The 21,204-nt window shown below is 55.2% G+C and overlaps 10 protein-coding genes across 10 annotated transcripts; 5 read left to right on the plus strand and 5 right to left on the minus strand.

Moving 5' to 3' along the window:
• Positions 1-55: 55 nt before the first annotated feature.
• On the plus strand, positions 56-496 carry ACRALDRAFT_205500 (uncharacterized protein; the record flags this gene model as incomplete). The annotated part of the gene is made up of 5 exons (XM_071021729.1): positions 56-111; positions 138-174; positions 204-344; positions 382-453; positions 482-496. 5 exons carry the CDS (start codon positions 56-58, stop codon positions 494-496), a joined length of 321 nt encoding a protein of 106 aa, XP_070879592.1.
• An 82-nt stretch (positions 497-578) lies between these two features.
• On the minus strand, positions 579-3,788 carry ACRALDRAFT_2024529 (uncharacterized protein; the record flags this gene model as incomplete). Its single annotated transcript, XM_071020230.1, has 4 exons — positions 579-2,797; positions 2,856-3,078; positions 3,171-3,554; positions 3,633-3,788. 4 exons carry the CDS (start codon positions 3,786-3,788, stop codon positions 579-581), a joined length of 2,982 nt encoding a protein of 993 aa, XP_070879593.1.
• A 344-nt stretch (positions 3,789-4,132) lies between these two features.
• ACRALDRAFT_205498 (uncharacterized protein) lies at positions 4,133-5,679 on the plus strand (the record flags this gene model as incomplete). The annotated part of the gene is made up of 7 exons (XM_071021727.1): positions 4,133-4,185; positions 4,261-4,302; positions 4,354-4,390; positions 4,419-4,462; positions 4,536-4,563; positions 4,606-5,502; positions 5,557-5,679. 7 exons carry the CDS (start codon positions 4,133-4,135, stop codon positions 5,677-5,679), a joined length of 1,224 nt encoding a protein of 407 aa, XP_070879594.1.
• Positions 5,680-6,262: 583 nt separating this feature from the next.
• On the minus strand, positions 6,263-8,865 carry ACRALDRAFT_2024531 (uncharacterized protein; the record flags this gene model as incomplete). The annotated part of the gene is made up of 2 exons (XM_071020231.1): positions 6,263-6,751; positions 6,841-8,865. 2 exons carry the CDS (start codon positions 8,863-8,865, stop codon positions 6,263-6,265), a joined length of 2,514 nt encoding a protein of 837 aa, XP_070879595.1.
• An 892-nt stretch (positions 8,866-9,757) lies between these two features.
• ACRALDRAFT_205496 (uncharacterized protein) lies at positions 9,758-11,253 on the minus strand (the record flags this gene model as incomplete). The annotated part of the gene is made up of 9 exons (XM_071021725.1): positions 9,758-9,945; positions 10,046-10,063; positions 10,095-10,130; positions 10,162-10,342; positions 10,404-10,514; positions 10,642-10,668; positions 10,737-10,905; positions 11,018-11,153; positions 11,241-11,253. 9 exons carry the CDS (start codon positions 11,251-11,253, stop codon positions 9,758-9,760), a joined length of 879 nt encoding a protein of 292 aa, XP_070879596.1.
• A 287-nt stretch (positions 11,254-11,540) lies between these two features.
• Positions 11,541-12,335, plus strand: ACRALDRAFT_2015584 (uncharacterized protein; the record flags this gene model as incomplete). Its single annotated transcript, XM_071019808.1, has 3 exons — positions 11,541-11,814; positions 11,844-11,883; positions 11,924-12,335. The coding sequence occupies 3 exons, from the start codon at positions 11,541-11,543 to the stop codon at positions 12,333-12,335; spliced, it is 726 nt and encodes a 241-aa protein (XP_070879597.1).
• A 21-nt stretch (positions 12,336-12,356) lies between these two features.
• On the minus strand, positions 12,357-13,498 carry ACRALDRAFT_2039190 (uncharacterized protein; the record flags this gene model as incomplete). The annotated part of the gene is made up of 4 exons (XM_071020942.1): positions 12,357-12,593; positions 12,659-12,808; positions 12,862-13,068; positions 13,121-13,498. The coding sequence occupies 4 exons, from the start codon at positions 13,496-13,498 to the stop codon at positions 12,357-12,359; spliced, it is 972 nt and encodes a 323-aa protein (XP_070879598.1).
• Positions 13,499-13,942: 444 nt separating this feature from the next.
• ACRALDRAFT_2095501 (uncharacterized protein) lies at positions 13,943-15,246 on the plus strand (the record flags this gene model as incomplete). The annotated part of the gene is made up of 2 exons (XM_071022726.1): positions 13,943-14,264; positions 14,489-15,246. 2 exons carry the CDS (start codon positions 13,943-13,945, stop codon positions 15,244-15,246), a joined length of 1,080 nt encoding a protein of 359 aa, XP_070879599.1.
• A 97-nt stretch (positions 15,247-15,343) lies between these two features.
• ACRALDRAFT_2024533 (uncharacterized protein) lies at positions 15,344-16,567 on the minus strand (the record flags this gene model as incomplete). The annotated part of the gene is made up of 6 exons (XM_071020232.1): positions 15,344-15,700; positions 15,774-15,909; positions 15,993-16,163; positions 16,236-16,311; positions 16,378-16,418; positions 16,488-16,567. 6 exons carry the CDS (start codon positions 16,565-16,567, stop codon positions 15,344-15,346), a joined length of 861 nt encoding a protein of 286 aa, XP_070879600.1.
• Positions 16,568-17,064: 497 nt separating this feature from the next.
• Positions 17,065-21,113, plus strand: ACRALDRAFT_2015589 (uncharacterized protein; the record flags this gene model as incomplete). The annotated part of the gene is made up of 14 exons (XM_071019809.1): positions 17,065-17,097; positions 17,152-17,231; positions 17,284-17,301; positions 17,345-17,371; positions 17,460-17,540; positions 17,575-17,603; positions 17,628-17,803; positions 17,836-18,064; positions 18,093-18,225; positions 18,292-18,313; positions 18,353-18,533; positions 18,562-20,211; positions 20,237-20,965; positions 21,001-21,113. The coding sequence occupies 14 exons, from the start codon at positions 17,065-17,067 to the stop codon at positions 21,111-21,113; spliced, it is 3,501 nt and encodes a 1,166-aa protein (XP_070879601.1).
• Between the last annotated feature and the right edge of the window lie 91 nt (positions 21,114-21,204).

A 21,204-nucleotide genomic window follows, 5' to 3' on the forward strand; every position in this document is an offset into this window, starting at 1 on the left:
TGTTTGACCCATTGGGTTCACCGGCAATGCATGATAACGACGAATAAGGGCGAACATGCGAGACGAGGGATGCTTGGGGCGGGATGGACTGCGTCAAGGCAGCACGGGAGGGTGATTCTGGGCCACCGTGGGCCGAGCGCGCTGTACCATGTATCATCTACCATTTGCATGTTTGTGTTGTACGTACGTACTCTGTAACGCAGCCTTCATCACGTTATGGAGCTGACGACGACGACGACGACGACGACGACCCGCTGGATATTTCGTCTCGACTCGGTTTCTTGGGTTGGGATGGCTGGCTAAGCTGGGAAGCGAGCGGCGGGGGTTATTATAGCTGGAGTCGAGTGTCTTTTCACATCAGATCAGATCGCTGCAATCTAGGTTTCCGTTAACACACGTATGTTTACGTTCGCTGGTCCGTCCGTTATGCGATGCTACGGCATCCAGATGAGCGTGAGTTTTCTCTTGACGATATCCACAGGCATCGTTCGAATGAAGGAGGCAAGAAAGGTTTCATGATTCTGTAGTCTTGGATGGCCCAGCCCTGCGCCCTGCACCCTGCGTCCTTACCAGGGCACTTATTGCTCGGTGGGAGTGGCAGTGGCAGCAGCAGGAGCAGCGGCATCTTGAGCCTCAGGTTCCACCGCCGTAGGTTTGACAGGCGTCTTCTTCTTTTTCTTCTTCTTAGTCACCACTGCCGCCTCGTCCGGCGCCTGACCTTCCACCTTGCCGTCGTCGCCTTCCACCTTCTTCTTTTTCTTCTTCTTGACAACGCCTTCTTCCCCCACGGCGGAGCTAGACGGCTTCGGCTTCTTCTTCTTGACCTTCTTCTTGACCACTGTACCCTCCGCATCGACTCCCTGAGCAACCTGCACGCGCTCGTTGGCCCGCTGCATCTCGAGCCGCAGCTTCTCCACCTCCTTCATGGCCTGCGCCATCTCGGCCTCCTCGCGCTGCTGCCGCTCATAGTCGTACGGGTTCGCCGCCGCGGCGCCAACACCGGTCGGCGAATCGCCCTCGAGACTGAACGAGCCAATGTGCGATGAGTCGACCCGCAACAGCCCCTGCTTGAGCTTCTTGGCGCGCGACTTGGTGAAGCTGTCCGAATTGTTCTCCGATTCGTAGTTGCGTGGCGTTGACCCCTCGCTGCCGGCAAGGGTTTCGTCGGCGGCGACAACGACTCTCTGCCGCGGGCGAGGGATGGGTCGCTGTGCGGACACGGGCGAGGCCGGCGAGGGGGCCGAGGTGCCCAGCTGCCCCAAGTCGAGTTGCATGATGGGGATCGAGTCGATGTCGAGGTCGGGTCCGTTTTCCTGTTGGAGGATGTTGTGAATCGGCGTCGACGTGCGGGGAGGAGCATTGTTGAGGCCTCCAATGTAGAATGGGTCGTCTCGATTCCGCTCCATACGTTCGGCCTTGCGGCGCGCCACAATATCGGGATCCAAGTAGGAGTCTTCCGAGGCTTCCTGGTATGAGCTGACGACCTCATCGGATGGTTCCCCGAGTCTCATGATGGCTGGTTCAGACGATGATATGCTAGTCGGCGCGGGCCGCTGATGGTAGAAGATTTCAAAGTCGTTCATCTCGTCCGTGTTCAGGTGGAGAGTGTCCGTCTCAGACAAGAGTGCATTGAGGTTCGGATGGATGGGTTCGTCCAGGTCGAGTCCATCCGGCATTGTGACATTCCTCTGCGCTGCTGGGGCCACCGAATTTAGTTCCCATCCCTGGAAAAGCGACGGGATCGCTTGGATGAGAAGAAGTGGCGCATCTTGTTCGGCGTCGTCGGTTGAAGCTGGTTGCCCCGAGACGGCTTCGGCCGTCAGCTTGAGAAGTTCGACAAACTCGACTGCCCTCTCCTGCACCTCCAGATTCGGATGGAGGGCGAGTGGCTCCAACACATCTATGATGCGCGCCATGAGCAGCGATATCCTGGACTTCCACGCCGGCGTCCAACCCTGTCGGTCACTGCCTGCGATGAAGGAAAAAATCTTGACAACAGCTTGCAGACAGATGACTAGGGCATCGGGGGAATTCAGCCGAGGGACGGTCTGTAATAATGTCGATAAGGTATCGTCAGGCAAGCCTATTAGGCTTGGATATTCCCCAAGCAGCCATGATATTGACTTGACCGAGGCAGATCCGATAGAGTGCCCCGCCGGAGCATCGGTGATCAGTTGCGTCAGAATCAGATCAGCAGCTCGGACTGCTGAAGGTCGCATGGCCCTAACTTTGACAGCAACATTGCGTATCTCATCGCCAATTCTCTCTGATATGTCTCCCACACTCGAAGCACCGTATGATGCGGTGGATTCGAGCTCAGCACCCAGAACGCGAGGCGCCGGGGCCATCCGTACCAGCTGTGTTAAAACGTCGATATACCAGTCAAAGTCCTCCAGATTGCCGTAGTTGTTTTGTGAGCACATGTCCAAGATCCTACCTATGACATCGATGCGGTAGTCGTCCGGCAGTGGCGGGGCTTTATCTTTTTCCCTGGCTCGGGGATTGATCCTGACTCTTGCATCATCATCCGAGTCGGGTTCGGATTCGTCTCCGGCCGGCGTCCCGTTGTGTCTGTCATCCCTCGATGGCACCGATGTCCTTAACTGCTTCATGAGGCGGCTGACAATTGTAACGAGGTTATCGGGGCTGACCATTCCCCGAACTAGATCTAAGGCCTTGGTCCGTATGGTGATATCGGGGCTGTCGATGCACTCGAGGATAACATCTTCTTGCTGCGCAACCAGGAAAGGGTGGGTGACGACGATTTTGTTAAATGCCAACAGCGCAACGTATTTGACTGATACCCCAAAAGTTAAATTGTGGCCGCGTCAAGACTCTGTCCAGTAATGACTTACGGTTGGGATCTCCGTCGATCATGACCATGCCTCTCAGCTTGCTGACGCAGAGCGTCGCAATCTCTTCGCTCCCGTCATCGGCGGTCCCCAATATTCCGCCCTGAATGATGCCGTTGATACATTCATATAGCAGCGACATGGCCGGCGTCGTCCTGATGAGAGTGGTCAGGGGTGGTAATAGCTTGCGGACGAGCCGAGGTTCTAGGGGGGTGAGGACGGCGAACTAAGCACGAGGTCAGGTCAGCCTCCTGTCCGTCGCAAAATATGATCTCTCAAAACTCAGCCAGACAGTATCCCAGCCCAACGACAACCTACCAGCTTGATGAGCTTGATCGCCATCCAGTTATTTCCCCCGTCGACCAGCAACTCGAAGAGCCTAGGCGCGAGCGGCAGAAAGTCGTGGGGTCTCCGCCATCCCAGTTCGCAGACCACGTTCACGATAGCGGCGGTGACACTGGGTTCTTCGCCCTTGTCCATAAGACGCTCCTTGATCCTGGGCCAAGCGGCCCTCAAGGCTTCGGGGTATACTAGGGCGAGCCGATACAAGGTGACGATGACCTTTTTGCGGATGTTCGGGTGAGAATGGCTGAGACGGGGAAGAAGGTCCGACAGTGTGGACAGAGCTAACGACGGCGTGATGATGTGAGGTAATGTAGCCATGGGAAGGGTGATGATGGTGGGATGAGGCGAGGCGAGGTCCTTAAAGCAACAACGACAACGGTTAATTTCCTAGACTCCATTGCAGCCGTGGGATTTGCGGGTCTGTGTCCTGCCTACCTTCTTCAAGAGGTTCGTAGCCAGCATGAGAACCTCGGTATCCGGGCGGAAGCTCTGCACGGCGGCGAGGTAGCCCACGCGCTTCTGGTGAGGTTTCTGCGAGGACATGACCTCGAGGACGTGGAACGACGCCCAGGACATGTCATGGCCGACCATTTCGAGGTACACGAGCTTCAAGAGGGCCGTCGCCTTGACGTCTGCCCGACTCTGGCATCAGCAATCCACCACAACAGCGGCCATATGAAGGTATAGCTATGGAAGGGGTGGTCGGGGGTGTTGCGCCTTACCCATGTCCTGACTCCGCACTTCGGCGCGGCATTCCTTGAGGCTGTTCTGTATATACTCGCGCTCGTTGCCCTTGTGGTTTCGCAGACCTCGAATGAGGTCATACAGGGACTTTTCGAACCTATGGTAACCATCAGCGCCGTTTCCATCATACATAGTGTCGCCGCCAAGTCCCGGCGTTTCCACCCCCAAGGCAGCGCGCTCTTGCTACGTACATGGTGTCAGCGGTCGAGCCCGCGCGGGGCCAGATGCAGGGATTGGAAGACTGGTCAGAAGAAAAGCAAAATCAATCTAGGTCGGTGAAGAGTGATATAGTTGAGTGCTAGTAGGACATGTTGAAAAGCTCGACGGGCTGTCGCGGCCAGAGCTTTGGCGGTGATGGTTCGTGTGTCGCGTGTGGGCAGAGGTGAAGGTCGTGTCAATGTCTACGGACAAGTCCGAAGGTCGTTCCTGACTTCCCCACCATGACGAATGTCACTTCCTAGGACCTGATTATGTCAGCACGACCCGGATCTTGTAAGTGACTTTTGGTGGGCCCGAAAACTGTACGGACTAAAACTGATACCGCGACGTGATATCCGTCCATCATTTGCTTCTACCACGACGGATTGGATTTAGAACCGGAATTGCGGCTGGGGCGCGCTTGGTGGAAGAATTCATTTTTCGGAGAGTCCCTACATCACTATAGACAGCGTCGGAAGCGGCGAAACAATGGCCTACGCTCCTTGAGCAGCCCTTCACATCTTCAGCCTCTTACCAAGCGATTCATCGTCCTCCTCGACCGACACGTCATTCCTTGGATCGAAATCCCCCTACACCTGAACCGACTGTCACTCGCTCTCCAATGTTGCGACCGTCCGTTCTCCGCCTCGCCAGTCCCCTAGCGAACGTCCTCTCCTCCCCGGCACTGTCGTCAACGTCCTCCCTTCTTCTCCGATGCCCACCGGCCGCCGCCACGACCCTCCGCCATGCCACCCCACGCACGCCGCATAGCCACCGCCCGTTCTTCACCCTACCCGACCTCCCCTCGGCCCCTCCTCAGACCTTGACCGCCACCCGCATCCTCCCCTACCCGGCCGCGGACCTCTACACCCTCATATCCGACGTCGACTCCTACTCCACCTTCGTCCCCTACTGCTCCCACTCGCGCGTCACCCGCTGGACGACCCCGCCGAAGAACTCCCCCGACGATCCCGATCCCCCATCCTGCCCGGCGCAAGCTGACCTCCGTGTCGGCTGGGGCGGCTTCGAAGAGACCTTCACCAGCCGCCTGCGCTGCGTACCCGGTCGGAGCGTCGAAGCGGTCAGCGGAGCCGAAATCGACGGCACGGGCGACCATCCCGGCGGCGACGTCTTCAAGAGTCTCGTGACGCGGTGGACGGTACAGCCGCTCGAAGACCATCTGACGGCCGGTGGCGAGGGGAACGCGACTACGCAGGTCGACCTCGTCATCAGGTTTCAGTTCGCCAATCCGCTATATTCGGCCGTGAGCGCAGCTGTATCGGACAAGGTGGCCGGCGTCATGGTCGAGGCATTCGAGAAGCGGGCCAGACGAATCCTAGGGGCGCCCAAGATGTTCCCTGCCGTCAACGGAAAGACTTGAAAGAGTCGTCGCCCCACGATGGCCCCCCAATCCCAGCCGCAAACGCCCCGGCCGAACGGCAAACAGACGAAGAATAGACGCCTGTACAAAACAATAGACAGCCAGACGATTGTATTTATACCGAAGCAACCCCGCACAATTCTAGACGTTCGTACATAATGTTATAAGAGGAGGAAGGAAAAAAAGGAAATAGGAAAGAAAGGGGGAAACAAAAAAGAAAGAAAAGATATAGACATCGCATCATAACCATCCATACCAGTCTCGTCAACAGCACTTTGTTGCGCCATGATGAATTTCCAAACCAGCAAGCCTATCCGGGTCTGAAAATCGTATTCCACATAATAGACCGCTGAAGTGGTAATCCGACGAGTGTTTTCTTGGGCCCATTCGCCCATTCCTACCCCGTCCCTACCAAAAGTGCCCGAAAGTGCCGCATACTCCCAGCATTCATGCATTATAGACGAGAATTGCGGACATTTGACGAGGAATGCAATGTGGCTGACCAATACATCAAAACAAAAACAAAAAAACTGGCGAGAAATATGACAAGGAAACGCAGCAAGGTATCATGGGTATGCGACAAGGAGACGTCAAGGGAAAAGTCCCCGTCAAACATGCCGCTAACAAGCTTTGGTCATCCAAAAACCATCACAGACGTAAAAGCTCCGTCTATACGGGCTATTTCTTGGACCTTACGAAGAGTCAGCATGATGCCCAGGCCAATCAAGGAACCAGAGGTTACTCACTTCTTCTTGACCGGTTTACCTGCCATCCAACTCAGCACCGCGCCGTTGGACTTGGGCTTCTTTTTCGGTTCCACAGTGACAACGTGGGGCGGCGGACCACGGCCGGGCTGCGGATGGGGCGGCGGAGGTGGGGGCCCGTCGCCGGGACCGGCGCCACCACCAGGGCGAGGAGGCCCGCCGCGGGGGAAGCGTCCCGCCGCCATCTGCGCCGCCAGTTTGGCGCGCAGAGCCTCGGGCAATTCTCGCCCCCCAGCCCGCATGTTCATGAAGGCTGCGTGCTGCTGCATGGTCTTGTGATGCTGCGCCATCTTGCTCTCGGGCCACATGCGCATCTCGATCGTCCAGTCGGGTTCGAGGACTTTTTCCCAAACCTGGGGGAGGATGATTTCCCCATTTGGACCGATCAAGTCATAATGTCCTTCCTGGACCTGGGGTCCGATGACGTCGATATGTAGGAAGGCCTGTTTGATGAGGTCTTGCATATCCTGGGGTTCATCGTTAGCATCTTGAGAACAAGAGAAAAAGGGTTGGGGTGACGAAGAGGGAGAGAAAGACGAGGTAGCTCAAAACGTACCTCCCACTTGGCGCACAGGTGGAAAGGAAAGCTAAACTTCCTGCCCACCGCGTCCTTGAACTTGATGGGCGCTTGGTCTTTGGTCTTCTTAGCCTCGGCTTCGAATTTGGCTTTGGCTTCCTCGGCAGCCTTCTTCTTCAATGCGTCCTCCTCCTTCTTCTTCGCCGCAGCTGCGGCTGCTGCCTCCTCGGCGGCCTTGGCCTCGGCTTCAAGCTTGGCCCGGGCTTCGGCTTCGGCCGCCGCCTTGGCCTCCTCTTCGAACTTCTTCTTTGCCTCGGCCTCTGCTGCTGCGGCTGCTGCGGCGTCGGCCTCCGCCTTGAGCTTCGCTTCGTGCTTGGCCCGGGCTTCGGCTTCGGCCGCCGCCCTGGCCTCCTCTTCGAACTTCTTCTTTGCCTCGGCCTCTGCTGCTGCGGCTGCTGCGGCGTCGGCTTCCGCCTTGAGCTTTGCTTCAAGCTTGGCTTTTGCTTCGGCTTCAGCCGCCGCCCTGGTTTCCTCCTCCCACTTCTTCTTTGCCTCGGCCTCGGCCGCCGCCGCTGCGGCAGCGGCAGCAGCTGCTTCGGCTTCCGCCTGGAGCTTGGCTTCGAACTTGGCTTTTGCTTCGGCTTCGGCCGCTGCCCTGGTCTCCTCTTCCCACTTCCTCTTTGCTTCTGCTTCAGCCGCCGCCGCCGCTGCAGCGGCAGCTCTGGCCTCGGCTTCCGCTTTGATCTGTGCTTCAAACTTGGCCCGTGCTTCAGCCTCGGCCGCCGCGCGGGCTTCCTCTTCGCGCTGCTTACGTTCTTCGGCGGCTTTCATCTCTGCTTCGTACTTCTCTCGGGCCTCCCGTTCGATGCGAGCCATGGTTTCCGCGTGCTGCCTAGCCTGTTCGGCTTCCGCCTTGCGTTCTGCCTCCATCTTCTCCCGCGCAGCCCTCTCTGCCTCTGCCTTGGCCAGCTCAAACTCTCTCTTCGCCTCCTCGGCCGCTTTCCGACGGGCTTCTTCCCGAATCCTGATTTGTTCTTCCGCCTCCCTTCGAATTTTTTCTTCAAATTCTCTCCTCTTCTCTTCCTCTTCCTTCTTCGCCCGTTCCTCTTCCAATCGCTTGAGCTGGAGCATCATTTGTTCCTTTTCTGGATCAGGCTTCGGAGGCTCTGGCGGGGCTGGCGTTTTCGGCGGAGCGGGCGCTTCGGTGGCAGGCGGTGGGGGCGGCGAGTGATACATGTATTGCTGCATATGGGGGGCAATGGGATACCCTCCAGGGCCACCGTGAGCACCGTGGGCAGCGAGAGCACCGTGGGCACCGTGGGCACCGAGGCCACCGTGGGCAGCGAGAGCACCGTGGGCGCCGAGGCCACCGTGGACACCGTGTGCACCGTGCGCACCGTGGCCAGCGTGGGCCACGGGGCCAGCGGGTCCACCGTAGTAGCCTGGTTGTTGATACGGCATCATGTCGTATGGGCCCCTTTGTTCTGCACCAAAGTAGCTCTGGCCACTGCCGTTGGCGAGCGGTGAAAACGGGTTCCCCGGGTAGTTCCCGTAGGGAACCATTGTCTGATTGTTCGGCCCATAAGGCCCCGGCATGTAGCCCCCCGCGTGGCTTTGAGGGTAGGGGGCAGGCGGCCTACCTGACGGAGGACTTCGGGCGCCGTAGTAACCTCCGGGAGGGCCGTAAGCCCCGTGGCCGGGATATGGTCCGTATTCCTCGGACGGATCCACGCTGTCGGGTGCTGGAACCGGTGCGGAATGATACGGCATAGGCTGGCGAACAGGCAAGACGTGCTGGCGCAAGGGAGGCCGGCGAGATTGAGAGCGGGAACGAGAGCGGGAGTGAGAGGCCGAGCGGTAGTTCCGTCCATTGCCGACCGAGGCAGAGTCCTCGGGGTCAAGCTCGTCGTCGTATGCCGCGCCCCACTCTGCAGAGGAGCTATCCTCTTGGCTGTAGAGATGAGAAGAGTAGTCGTCCTCTTCGCTATACGAGAGAGGTCGTGACATGTGGCCGTGGCCTTGTCGTATACTGAGGTTCGGATGTCGTCGCCTTAGGGAGGTCATGATGTTAATACACAGTCGATAGACGTGGGTGGGGGGACAGCTTGGACGAAACTTACATGGGGTATATCCTTCACTCGCGACTATCCCGTGGGAAAGTCGGAGTAGAGGCTGTGACCGGTAGAGAAAGCAAAGGGAGAAAAGGGGAAAAGGATGGCCTTTTCTACAGCGGCGAGCCGAGTTCTGCCCGTCTGTATGCACAGGAGGTAGATAGCCGGGATTAATCGTCCAAGGGCTCAGGCTCGGCCAAGAAGCGCGAAGAAGCGCAAGGGATATAGGTGTTTTGAAGCAAATCGGAGCTTGAAGGAGTTTCGAAACATTCGTCAGAGAGTAACAGTCGGAAAATGCGGGACACCAGCGATATTTGAGAGCGAGGAATGTTGAAATAGGGATTTGGAGCGTGGTCGAGTTATCCTCTTGCTTTACGTTGGTCTGGTGGTCCACAGGAGGATATGTTGTTAAAACGACGTGCAGTTGGTTTTGCCCGGTGGGTGAGAATGGGGAAGAGGAAGAAGGAAAAAAAAAGAAAGGTGGATGGATATTCGATGCAGCTGGGCAGCGACTGCAGGTGAAAATCGCCTGGCAAGGCGGCGATACACCTCAGGTATGTAATAAACCGACGTGGAACTGCAGATTGGAAGAAGCAATGCCTTTTTGCACGTTCTCTCCGAGGGCCTAGTGTATGTACTGAAGTACCTAATGCGTAGAAATATGATCGGGGAGTGGCCGTGGGGAGCGAAGGCGGTGACGATGGTACAACAGCAGGCGGGGTTGCAAAGGCCAGTGGGTAGTGGGAGGAGGCCTTTGTTAAATGGGCGACCGAGGAACTGGGAACCCGATGGGATTGGTCTATCATGAAGTAGAGAATTGGTTTGTTAGTCAAGGTACAGGGTGTTCATGTGAGAACGCTGCAGATTGAATTAAGAGAAAATGGCGGATGGATGCCATATGCGGGATGGAAGGGCTTTTTCCAGGCAGGATGAGGCGGGAAGCGGCTATGGAGGAGGGGAGGGAGACGCAGGAAGTGGTCGGTCACTGTGAAGGAGTTGTACGTTGTGCCCTCGATCCCGATAGGATCACAGACTGAATACAGATAATAGTGGAAATGAGGAAAAAAAAGATATAAATGGATAATACCCCTGCCCCTCCTTTTTGGAAATCTCAAGTTCCTGTGTCTCGGCACCTGACCCTTGAACCTCGACTTTCGGTTGGTGCGCTCAGGCTTTTTCCACTTGGGCCTGTCCAGAACGAGTACTCGTCCAGAACGCCTAGATTGACATGTTGCTTCGTGCGGACCACAAGTCACCGACGACAATTTGTATTTGTGATGCCAGAAAGCAGTGACATTGTCGAATGGCAAAAGGAAGCAGAATGAAGTAGAAACACGTACTTTGTAAACAGTTTCAATAGTTAGTTCGGGCTTGATAGATGGCTTCCCTTGTCGCTGGGCCTTGGTGGCGGGACGGGCCTTGTTGTGTCGCTTCGATGGCCCACAGTGGCTCGTTCCTTTTAAAGCAACTCTCGGAGCTTACCTATTTCACAACGGAGAATTCGATGGGAGAAGTAGTCCAATGATATAGAGTGGCCGCGTCGGAGTTGATGGATGCCTTGAATATCCGCCGTCTGCTGTATGAAGAAGGGGACCGCAGCATCTAGAGAAGGTGCAACGTCAGGAAACCCCAGGACTAGGCAGGTTGGTTTTCCCTTTGGCGTAATGATAATTTGGAGGACGAGGGAAAGGTCCAGAAAATTGGCTGTGTATTAGTGTATTGTAGTGACAATCTCGCGATTGGTCGTCTGCAGTTGCTGTAGGATGTTCCAGGTCTGTTATTCGTAAGTAGCCGATAAGCTACGATCTACGGTCAAATACCTACCTGGGTATGCAGGTGGCAATCCTCGAACGTGAATCGCGGGTGTTGGCTGGTTGCCGTGGTGAACCAGGACTGTCTCCCCAATTGGAGACGACGGGACACAATACAGACAATGCAGTGCTGGAAGCATTGGATGGACTGGAATGTGACGCAAGCGCCGTCTTTTGAATCACTTGGTAGCCGACGAGAGGGTGCACGTTGTATTACCTAGGCCTCGTCGTGCTCCAGGCAGCTACCTCGTACTTCTTATTGATTATGGGATTGCTTTTCGAGCTGTCTCTAACTTCCTCTGTCTTGTGCCTCGGGTGTAAATGCAAGGGGGGATTTGGCGTAGGAGGCTCACTGCCTGCTCTAGCCTGAGTAGATTCAGCATCGATGTGGGATCCCTGTTTGGTTGCCTTTGGCTTTGGGAAGGGAGCGCTTCTCACAGTCGAGGGGCGAGGGAAATAGGCAGACGGATTTCTCAAAAATAGCTCGTGTTAAGACAGTATCGTTTTGTAGCTTGACAATACTTGACCATACGTTCATAGGTTCGTGGCGATGGGATGCAACATGATTCTCAATTCTCGAATGCACTCCGACATGATGAGCCAGATATGGAAGAGTGAGGGGATGCTCACTGTGCTGTCTCTGCTTTGTTTCCAAAAGATTCCTTGGGTACGATTCGGCAGCGAGGATTTCAGATCAAGGCCATTACACCATCAACATGGATATTATTATCGGGTGGTACTGCCATGATCTCATACACGATATAATTATTCCCGACTTGTCCTCGCCTTCTTCGCCTCGCATAAACTCGAATACAAAATGAGCCTGTTTCTGATCCACAATTTTGCCCGATGCCGCCAGAATCCATCTACTCGCTACCCATCTGCTATCCGGCTCTGTGAAGCCCGTGCCCGGGACAGTAGCATAAGTGGCCTCGCTGCGTTGGCAGATAGGGCTGACTCACTGCCAGCTCACACATTGTGGGCCATCGATCCGGCCCCTCCCACCGACATCTTCTGCCGAACTGTCAAAAAGCTCGAAGAAGCGGGGGGACACATCGACGAGCATCGAGCTCATTCCGTACGACAAAACAGTGAACCAAGAAATCAAAACAAACCGCAGATAGCAGCAAGAGGGCGCATCGCGAAAATTTTGCCCATGGGTCAAGTGCCCCTATTAGTGCGGTGAGACCCAATCGAAAGGCTTGGTGTTTCCCTGATGCAGCTGTTTCTGCCCAATTTGTGCTGCGCCCCTGTTCCGTATGACGACACACTACAGCCTAAATTCAGCCATTGGGAGTCGAGGACGTTTCACCTAGTCCAGGCTGCTGGACAGACAAACAAACGGTCGAGTCCCATCCAGGCAGTCGTCCAAGCTAACGTCGAACTTCAAACCCCCCAGCCGGTCGAATCGCCGAGACAACCGGGCGACATGTCAAACTCTCATCTGCAGGCCCAATACTCTCGATCTCTGCGTCCCATCCCAAACATTCGCCCTTCTCGCGTCTTGATACGCTCGGCAAGCTGTCGATTGCCCGCCATTGCATCAGAGGGGCAGGATCAACGGCATCAAATAGGTGTCACTGGACTACCATGTGTTTCCGACGTCCAGTAGCCAATGATCGTGCTGGCTGTCTCATCGCGAAACGCCCGCAGAATCTTTCTCCAGCAACGCTCGGGCTGCTGCGATTTCCGATGGTTTGTAGCCTTGCCAGTGCGGCTCGCCCGCTAGGTTCCGCCGCGTTATCTCCGCAAGCTTCTTGGTTGCCAGTTCGTTCAGCTTCTCTGTTGTCGTTGTGTCTGGCGGTATCCAATCGCCTGGCTCGGCATGCATCGATACCTTTGGCGGGTCTTTCAACATTTTGTCCGTGGCCTAGGAATGTCAGCCAGAACTCTTCGTCGCACGTAGCGTCAAAGGCAGGAGAACTAATTGAATACCAATTTAAGACCATAATATCCACGCAAGTAATCATCGCAGAGCTCGATGCTCCTGGAGAATCTCTTCACGGCCTCGGTCAGGTATTTCTGGCGCGAAGCGTCCGAACTCGAAGCCCCCATATAGAGCACCTCGCCCAGCCGGGCATGCATCTGTGATTTTGTCAGACATGAACAGGCGTTTATCCAGGGTATGCAACACCAACGTTCCAGGCGTTCGGTGTCAACACCAAGACCTCCTCAAGGCAATATATGGCCTGTGGGTAAAGTCCTTGGGAGAGGTATATATCCGCGAGTTCGGCCCACGATTCGGCGTCCGTGGGCGAGTAGTCCAGAAGCCCGTTGAGTGCTTCGATAGCCTCTGACATCTTGCCCATCGAGCGCAACAGCGCGACTCGTCGTTTCGCTACAGGCTATTTCCCCAAGTCAGCCTCTCGCAATCGTATATTAGGGATGGCAACCGACAATGTTCGTGGTCGTCGGCCCCAGAATTGTTTCATATTCTTTCAGGATCTGGACGAGCTCGCCCTCATTGTCCGCTGCCGCTTCCTTGACCAGACCCTTGAAGGCCAAGACTCGCTCGTTGTCGTCCCCAAACCGCAAAGCCAGACGTTCTAAGCACTCGCGCGCTGACTCCATGTCTCCCGTTTGGCAGCATGCTAGGAGGAGGTTCTCATAGGCGATCCATATCTCTGGTGTTTCGGATGCTGAGAACAAGGATACTAGAGGAGAAGACGAGAAGGACTTGGGGTTATTCCGTAGAATCGAAGGAGCTAGTTTAGCCAGCTTCAGAGCTTCTTCGGGGGTCATCTCGGCCGCAGGCCGAGTAAGGGATCGGTCCATATTCATCTCTCTGCCCGAGTGTGATTCCGGCACTGAGGTAAAGGTGTTCGGTTAGGAGATGGGCGTCAGCTCGTGATCTCATCGGCGCAAGAGATAACTCTACTTCGTACTCCGTAGAGCTGGAGCTATGATTACGTATCTAGGTACATCGACATATCGGTGGACGGAGTATCCCAAGGCCGTCCATTCTCCAGCCCCCTACTTTAGACTGACCAATCAACCATGAACTTCCATTTACTCGGCGGATCCACAGTGGCCTTTTTAGGAGAGAAAAAAAAAAGCCCGAATCTCTCTCGCCTTCCATTTTCCCTCAACTTGCACACCTCGCCCAGCACATTGCAAGCTTGGTGCCCTCCTGTCAAGAATACTTTGTCTAATATTGACCTGTCCAGTTGGACTTGCATTTACCTGGGCAGAGAACCTCAAGCGCATGAGTTTACGGCCATGGGATCGCCGCTGGAGCCTGTACCAGGTGCCCCGCTAGACGAGCAAGGTCTCGTCGAGCAAACGGCCGCTCTGCAACTGACGCAGCCCAACGACGTGGCTCAGAAACTGTCCGCCGTTCATTCTGAAGACGCTAGCGCTCAGCGGAAGCACAACAACCGGACTGATCCCTCTCAGTTTGGCAGTCGCCTGCTCACGGACGAAGACGACGTGTTTCAGCATAACGCTTGGGATCATGTCGAGACTGACGATGCATTCAAACAGTATGCCGAGGAGCAGTATGAAATGCAACGTCAGTCTCCGGTTTCAGAGTTTGACAAAAGTGAGTATCTTCTCTTCCCGTCCTGTCTTTTCAGCCCACTCGCAGGTACAACCAGTACCATGCCGGTGTTACGTGATGATCCCAATTTTACGCATAGTTCACCTGAATCAATGTGATGAAACATGCAATTTTAGTCTTTCGCTCCCATCTGATACACCATACTTCTCTTTTACTCTTCTCGCGGCTACCGATTCCATGGGCTATGGGCTAACGAGAATCTACAGATAGGTTAAATGCAAACCCGGCCCGAATGTGGGACCTGTTCTATAAAAACAACACGGCCAATTTCTTCAAGAACCGCAAGTGGCTGCAGCAAGAGTTTCCCGTCTTGGGTGAAGTAACTAAGGAGGATGCCGGTCCCAAGATAGTTCTTGAGATCGGCGCCGGCGCTGGTAACACGGCTTTCCCTATCCTGGCACACAACAAGAACCCCCAACTTAGAGTGCATGCCTGCGACTACTCCAAAAAGGCAGTGGAAGTGATGCGAAGTCAGGACGAGTACAACGAAAATTTCATGCAAGCCGACGTCTGGGATGTGACGAGCGATGAGCTTCCCCCCGGCCTCCAGGAAGGATGGGTTGATGTCGCGATTCTAGTGTTCATATTCTCGGCGCTTGCGCCCAATCAATGGAAAAAGGCCGTCTCTAACGTCCACCGCCTGCTCAAGCCTGGCGGCCAGGTCTGCTTCCGAGACTATGGAAGAGGGGATCTGGCGCAGGTCAGGTTTAAAAAGGGACGATATATGGATGAGAACTTTTACGTGCGAGGCGACGGCACTCGAGTCTACTTCTTTGAACAAGATGAACTCGAACGCATCTGGACCGGGAAGCTTGACCAAGAAGCTGACGAGCCCTACCCAGGCTTCGAAATCGACATGCTTGGTGCCGACCGGCGATTGCTCGTCAACCGGGCACGAAGACTCAAGATGTACAGGTGCTGGATGCAGGGTCGGTTCAGAAAAAGAGGAGAACCACCACAATGAAAAGAAATCTACCCAGAATCTATCGTATCTGGCGAGCAGAATTCACAGCTGTGCACTTTCGCGGATGCATGTAATGCCGGCAACATTGATGATCTAGTTAGTATAGGAGTCGCTCACGTAATTGGCTCCTCTCGGTTGGTTGGAACCCGATGGTGTCCAGATAACCATCAAGGCCACCGTAACGACGAGTTAGATGCTCTGAGATGGCTGCGATCATGCCAGGAGCGGTCTTGTGCCAGTCGTCCGGCAAGTCGATCCCACGAACATCCTCGAGTCTTTGTTCCTTGTCTTGGACAAGGCCTTCGTCGCTTAGCGCATAATCGTGTTCGATGGCAGAGACAGGAACGCCCAGGATCATCAGGATGAGTGCAATCACGAGGCCAGTCCTGTCTTTGCCGTGGGTGCAGTGGATAAGCGTCGGCAGCCCATCTGGCTCGAGGAGGGATCTCAATACCTAGACGTCTCGCTCAGCTCCGAACGGAACAATCCACAAAACCCAAAGAGGAGTCCCAATCTCGACGACCTACCATGGCGATTTCATGTTGGGATTGGTCTACCATGTCCAGGGCCATACCAATCAGTCCGCGCCGACGCAGGACCTGGCGAGCTACTATAGTAAGGCCCTGCATGCGATATCCAAGGAGGTGGCAGAAGATCACTTTGCTAGAGACATGGAGCGATATTAGTCAGAGTAGTTTGGTCACCGACATTGCGCTTGTGATGAGTGAAGAAAAGAACCGGCCTACATGAAACTCCACCATGAAAGCTGGTTCAACAGATGGCGCATTAGTGCGCGGCTGGTGACGTTGACATGGTGGTATCGCAAACCGGGGATAGGAATCGCCAGGGCTTTGTTCCCAGGCTGAGAGCCGCCGTCATCTTCTTGACGCTTCTCGGTCTGCTTTAGAATCTCGGTCCTAACCAGGGTTAGTTGGTGGAAAGGATGACCCAGTAGGTGTACTGCACGGGTCCAGGGTAGAGGAACATACTCAGTACGCAGGTCAACAACGGTTCTGACTCCTAGGTCTTCCTGAAGACGGGTTGCGTCGCTGACGGATGCGTCATCTGAAAGCCAATTTTTTTTTAGCTCAGGAACCGGCCGAGGACGGGGAACAAAGAGTCACGACGTACCAGGTCTAGCGGCACGATAGAGGACGCCTTCTTTCAAACGCCTATGCGTCGTCCGCGAGAGGTCAGCTGGACTGTGTATCAATCATCAGGTCAGCGGCCTGGGGTCGTACCTGTTGTTGAGAAGCGAATTGACCGTCTTGCCGACGTCGCGCAAATTTGCGATAGTCGTGATGCCCTCAGCTGGGTCCATATCTGGGCGACGGCGGACTGACAGATTGGCGGGTGGATGGTAGCAATTCGTAGGGCGTGATGGGGGTACAAGCAAGCGTCAGCACTCAGAGCTGACCGTACCCCGTAGTGTGAGACCGGTTACCACTATTACCTACTTAGCCACTGTGCTAATTAGTTCACCGTTTTCATGCCGGAGCGACTGGACTTGGCTTGGTATAACGGGTGCTAGGTCTGGAGCTGTCGTTGCAAGATAAATATTCAAGTACAGTTGCTGTACCCAGGGACGCAACTCTAAACTGTTGGGGGAGACTATGAATTTAACTAAGGCGCATTCTATTTCGGGCAGGAGATTAGGTACGAAATTCAACAATTTAGAAAAGTTATGGCTAGATCCAGGGCATAATTTGTGCTGACCCGTCAATGTATCCAGCCGAATTCAGAGATCTACAGGGTCCTCGAGCTGCAGTGCGTCTACTCCAGGAAGACGACATTGAGACGATTATAGATCGATCGAAGATGTTACGACGTGGTACTATTCGTATATCTGCAGTGCTCCCTCTGTAATGTACGTTGTATTTACTATCATTGCTACTGTACACCGAGCATACCGCTGGTACTTTCTGTAATTATACGCAGGCCTCCTACGCCCCCAAGCTGGTATTGTGGGAATACCTAGCCACATGGTGGGTTCTGGGGTACCATGCCCTCTCCGCGTTATGGCGGGACCCTGATTAGCTCGGAACAGTTGGAGATGTCCAATTTAAATGGGTTAGGTAAAGAATGAAATCACCATCAGTATATTTTATTCATCCTTGACCAGAGAGTTGTTAGGGATGATAGCTGGCAGGACCATTGAATTGGATTTCTTTCCCAAACGACTTTTATGAAGCACTCGCATGCTGTATGTACAGTGAGTGTACCTGTACTGATATCGTCACTTGGCAGTCCAACGTTGCTGAACCAGTCTATGCCACTAGCCCAAACGGGCGCTAGTCAACGACGCTAACGTTCAAAAATGTCAACGAGTCTCACTAGCGCCTCGGCGACACCATCCGGTGGAGTGACGTAATTGTCATGAGCGGAGGGCTTTTGTCCTTGCGAGCTGTCACTGCACGAACCCGCTTCGAGCATCGTCACCTCCAACACACAGAGGCCATGCCATAGCCACAGCCACAGTATTTACCTATTCCTTCCCGTCGACCCCCGCCTACTTCTCTCCCCCATCATTCAAACATCGACACCTAGTCTCCAACGCGTCCGAACCATCGAGCTGGTCCTTGCCAGTAGGCATCATCTCACTCGCTCCCATCGCTCACTCAGGATCTATCCAGTGGCGTAAAATTACAGCCTTGCCAAGACCCGACCATCCCGATCATCTACGGGCATACAACTTGCTCTATACCATCTAACTACTCCTCCGCCCGTTTCCTTTTCATCCTCCCTGGCTCATATCTACCTAGCCTAACCGTCTACTCGGATACTTCGCCTTCTTTGATCTTTGGTTACCTTGAGCCATGTTCCGCATGGTTTTCAACACGCAGTAGCTCATATCAGCGATTACATCGAGACATCTGCAAGCGGCGAGCTTGTAGTTCCGTCGAAAGTTGAGATCAACTTTCGAAAGTCGACATTCGGGTTCACAGAGCAACGAATACCCTTTCGCACTCTGTACCTGGAGTCCTCTCTACCTTTCTAAGACCTTCCTCAACGCGAAAAGAAGATCTCGCCATGACCGAGACGCAGTCCCAGCAGCTTGCGCCTCAAGGTACGTGCTTGTCGAATAGTGGGTGGACATGTGAATGAGCATAAAGGAACGAAGACACCGCCTTTTCCCTGGAAATCTCGGCAGAGACTGGATTCACATCCATATTTCGCACACATTTCTTCTAGTGACGATATGTCCATATCAACGAATCTCACTTCTTTTTCCGGTCGGACTCATTCGTCTTACGTTTCTATGTTCGTGCCGCTCTGCGCCACCTTTTGTAAGCTGACACTTTCTCTCCATCATAGCGAATCATTCGGGCAGATTTCGATACGCCGATCCCCAGAATCTCCCGAGCTACCCGTCCACTGGTTTGCGCAAAGACGGCGCTGCTGCCAGTGCGGCGGCGTCACTCGGCTGGGCAAACCAAAAGTCGCTTGATCCATGGCGCCCGGGCAGGTCATCGTCAGCATCTACCGCCGCCATGCTCGCACACGATTCTCAGACGCCAAGTCAGACGGAATCCAACGCAAGCTCGGCAGGCGCTGCGGCCGCTCTCCGCGCCACTGCGTCTGCCAGAAAACTACAGCAACAGCAGCAGGATGCCCAGCAAGAGCCGGAACACCTGCGCCGCCATAGATCCATCTCCGCCACGTCCCAATCGACGGCCCAGACGAACTTGGGAAATTCTGCCGCGACGCAGGCTTTTAGGTCAAGCCTGTCCGGACGGCGGCCAGCGCAAACCTCCACTCAACATACATCCGACCCGAACAACGCCCGTGCGCTCGGGTCCTTGTCGGCGGCCAAAAGTGTCATGAGCCCGTCTAGGCGGCCGCGGTCTGTCTCGACGCCGATCACCAGGGCCGACGCCTACCCTGCACAGTCCCGGGCATCGGCCAATGCGCTCAGCGCTGCCACCACTGCCCACAAGCCTTCCATGAAACCCGCTTCGTCCATCAACAGGGCCGGCTCTGTTCCGTATACGCTCATGCCCCGGACCATGTTTACCTCGCATCCGACTATTGGCCCAGAAGCCGAAGATCAGAAGAGAGCAGACATGCTCCACGCCTCAGCCGTCGCCATGGCCAAGAAGATGTACTCTCACCAGCAGAAAATGACCGATCAAGCAAAGGAGGCCTCTCAGCAGGCCACGTCAGACACCGAGAGCACGACGAATGTTCACCAGCCCACCCGCTATGTTAACCTACAAGAGGCGGCCTACAAACTCGCCCAAGAACGACTCGCCAAACTCGAACAGGAACATCAACAAGCCCGCGAGTACCAAGATTATTACGGCGGCATCCCGGCCCGTCGCAATACTCTCCAGAGACGGTTCACATTGAAAGGCAGACTGGGAAGGCGATCGTATAGTGACGATGACGACTTGGATGATCGCAAACAGTCGGAAAGGATCCGCGAGCAAATGTCCATCTTCTCGACAAACCTATCCAAGGTAGACGAGCAGAAGCGGGCCAAGGACAGGGAAGCACTGTTGGCGGCAGCACAGAGAAACGTCCGAGCCCGCCTCCAGGGCTTGGACGAGAAGGTGTTTGCCGATACGGGGAAGTTGCCACCGCCCAAGCGACTGAGCGAGTGGGAGCTGAAGGCTCACGAGGCAGCCCTGGCTTTGCACGAGTCGCGGGACGAGCACCAGGACAAAATCAATCTCGGTGGCGGCATGTATCTGAGCCACGAGGATGTGGACGCTATCGCCGCAAAGCGGGTGCAGCCTGTTCTCGACGAGATCAACGAAAAGGCAGCCAAAGAGCGTGAACGGCAAGAGGTTCTAAGAATGGAGGCAGAAGCGAAGAGGATCGACGACGAAAAACGTAAGGAGCGGGACAAGGAGATAAGGGAGATCAATAGGAAGATCGTCGGTAAGTTTTACGTTTTCCTGTCCCGCGTCGTCCCTCTTGCCCGGGGAGATAGGCACACTCCGACGAGCGGTATGCTGATGGGTACATACAGAGGAAGACAAGCAAGCGGAACGTGAAAGGAAGCAGCGGGAAAAAGAAGAGCAAAAAGGGAAGAAAGAGGAGGAGAGAGTGAAACGGGAGGAAGAAAGAGCTGCCAAGGCCGAGGAGAAAAGACTAGCCAAGGAGGAGAAGCGTAAATCTCGGGCGGCAGAGAGGCAGGCCATGGCGGTAGGTGGCCAGCACACCGGGGAAGATGTACCGGATGACACGGACAGCGACGAGAACGAAGCCATGCCGACAATCCACACAAGTCAGCCTGTAGCTGATGCGGAAGCCGCACATCCTGCGGGTGACCAGCAATCCGCGACTAGTCCGGCCAAGGAATCGACGTCACCGACGCATAAGATGCGGTCGTGGCTCAAGTCGCGCTTCGGTCGGGCACGGGGAAAATCGCCGGCCACCGAGGAAAGTCATCGACCTGGTTTCATCGGCGGTGCGGCGCTGAACAGCCGCCTCGCCCACGAAGGCGCAAGCACCAGGAGCCTAGACAACACGGCGTCTAGCATGCGCGAGGTTGCCACGGCGGGGACAGGGGGACGGCGCAGGTCGCGTACCGTGGGAAGTGGACGGTGGCACGATTCTCTGTCGGTGGACATGCTGAGCAGGAGTAGCAACGCAAATGAGGATGCTCTGGGCCGAGGTCTCGGTTGCAGGACGGCCAGCAGCGATGGTGAGGGCGGGGAGGAGAGGCCCATTACGCCGCCGGCCAAGATGCAGGATCCGGCGGAGCAGCGGGGTGCGAGCCCGAATCGGGACTCGCGGTTCCGGGAGATGATGGATTGAGCTATTTGTTCGCCAGATGGGAAGCCACAAGTTGGATGCGGCGGATAGCGTTTGGCCGTTCTCTTCTTGGATTTGAGAAACCTATCAGCCAGTTGGACTGAAGTGTCATTTCTTTCTTACTTTTTTTTTTGTCCCCGTACTTCTTTTTGGGAGTTTATTCCCATCAACCTCAGCCATATGTATAATATTGAT

The sequence above is a fragment of the Sodiomyces alcalophilus genome (assembly GCF_042370955.1).
Source record: "Sodiomyces alcalophilus JCM 7366 unplaced genomic scaffold ACRALscaffold_1, whole genome shotgun sequence".
In the NCBI taxonomy this organism is placed as follows: Eukaryota; Fungi; Ascomycota; class Sordariomycetes; order Glomerellales; family Plectosphaerellaceae; genus Sodiomyces; species Sodiomyces alcalophilus.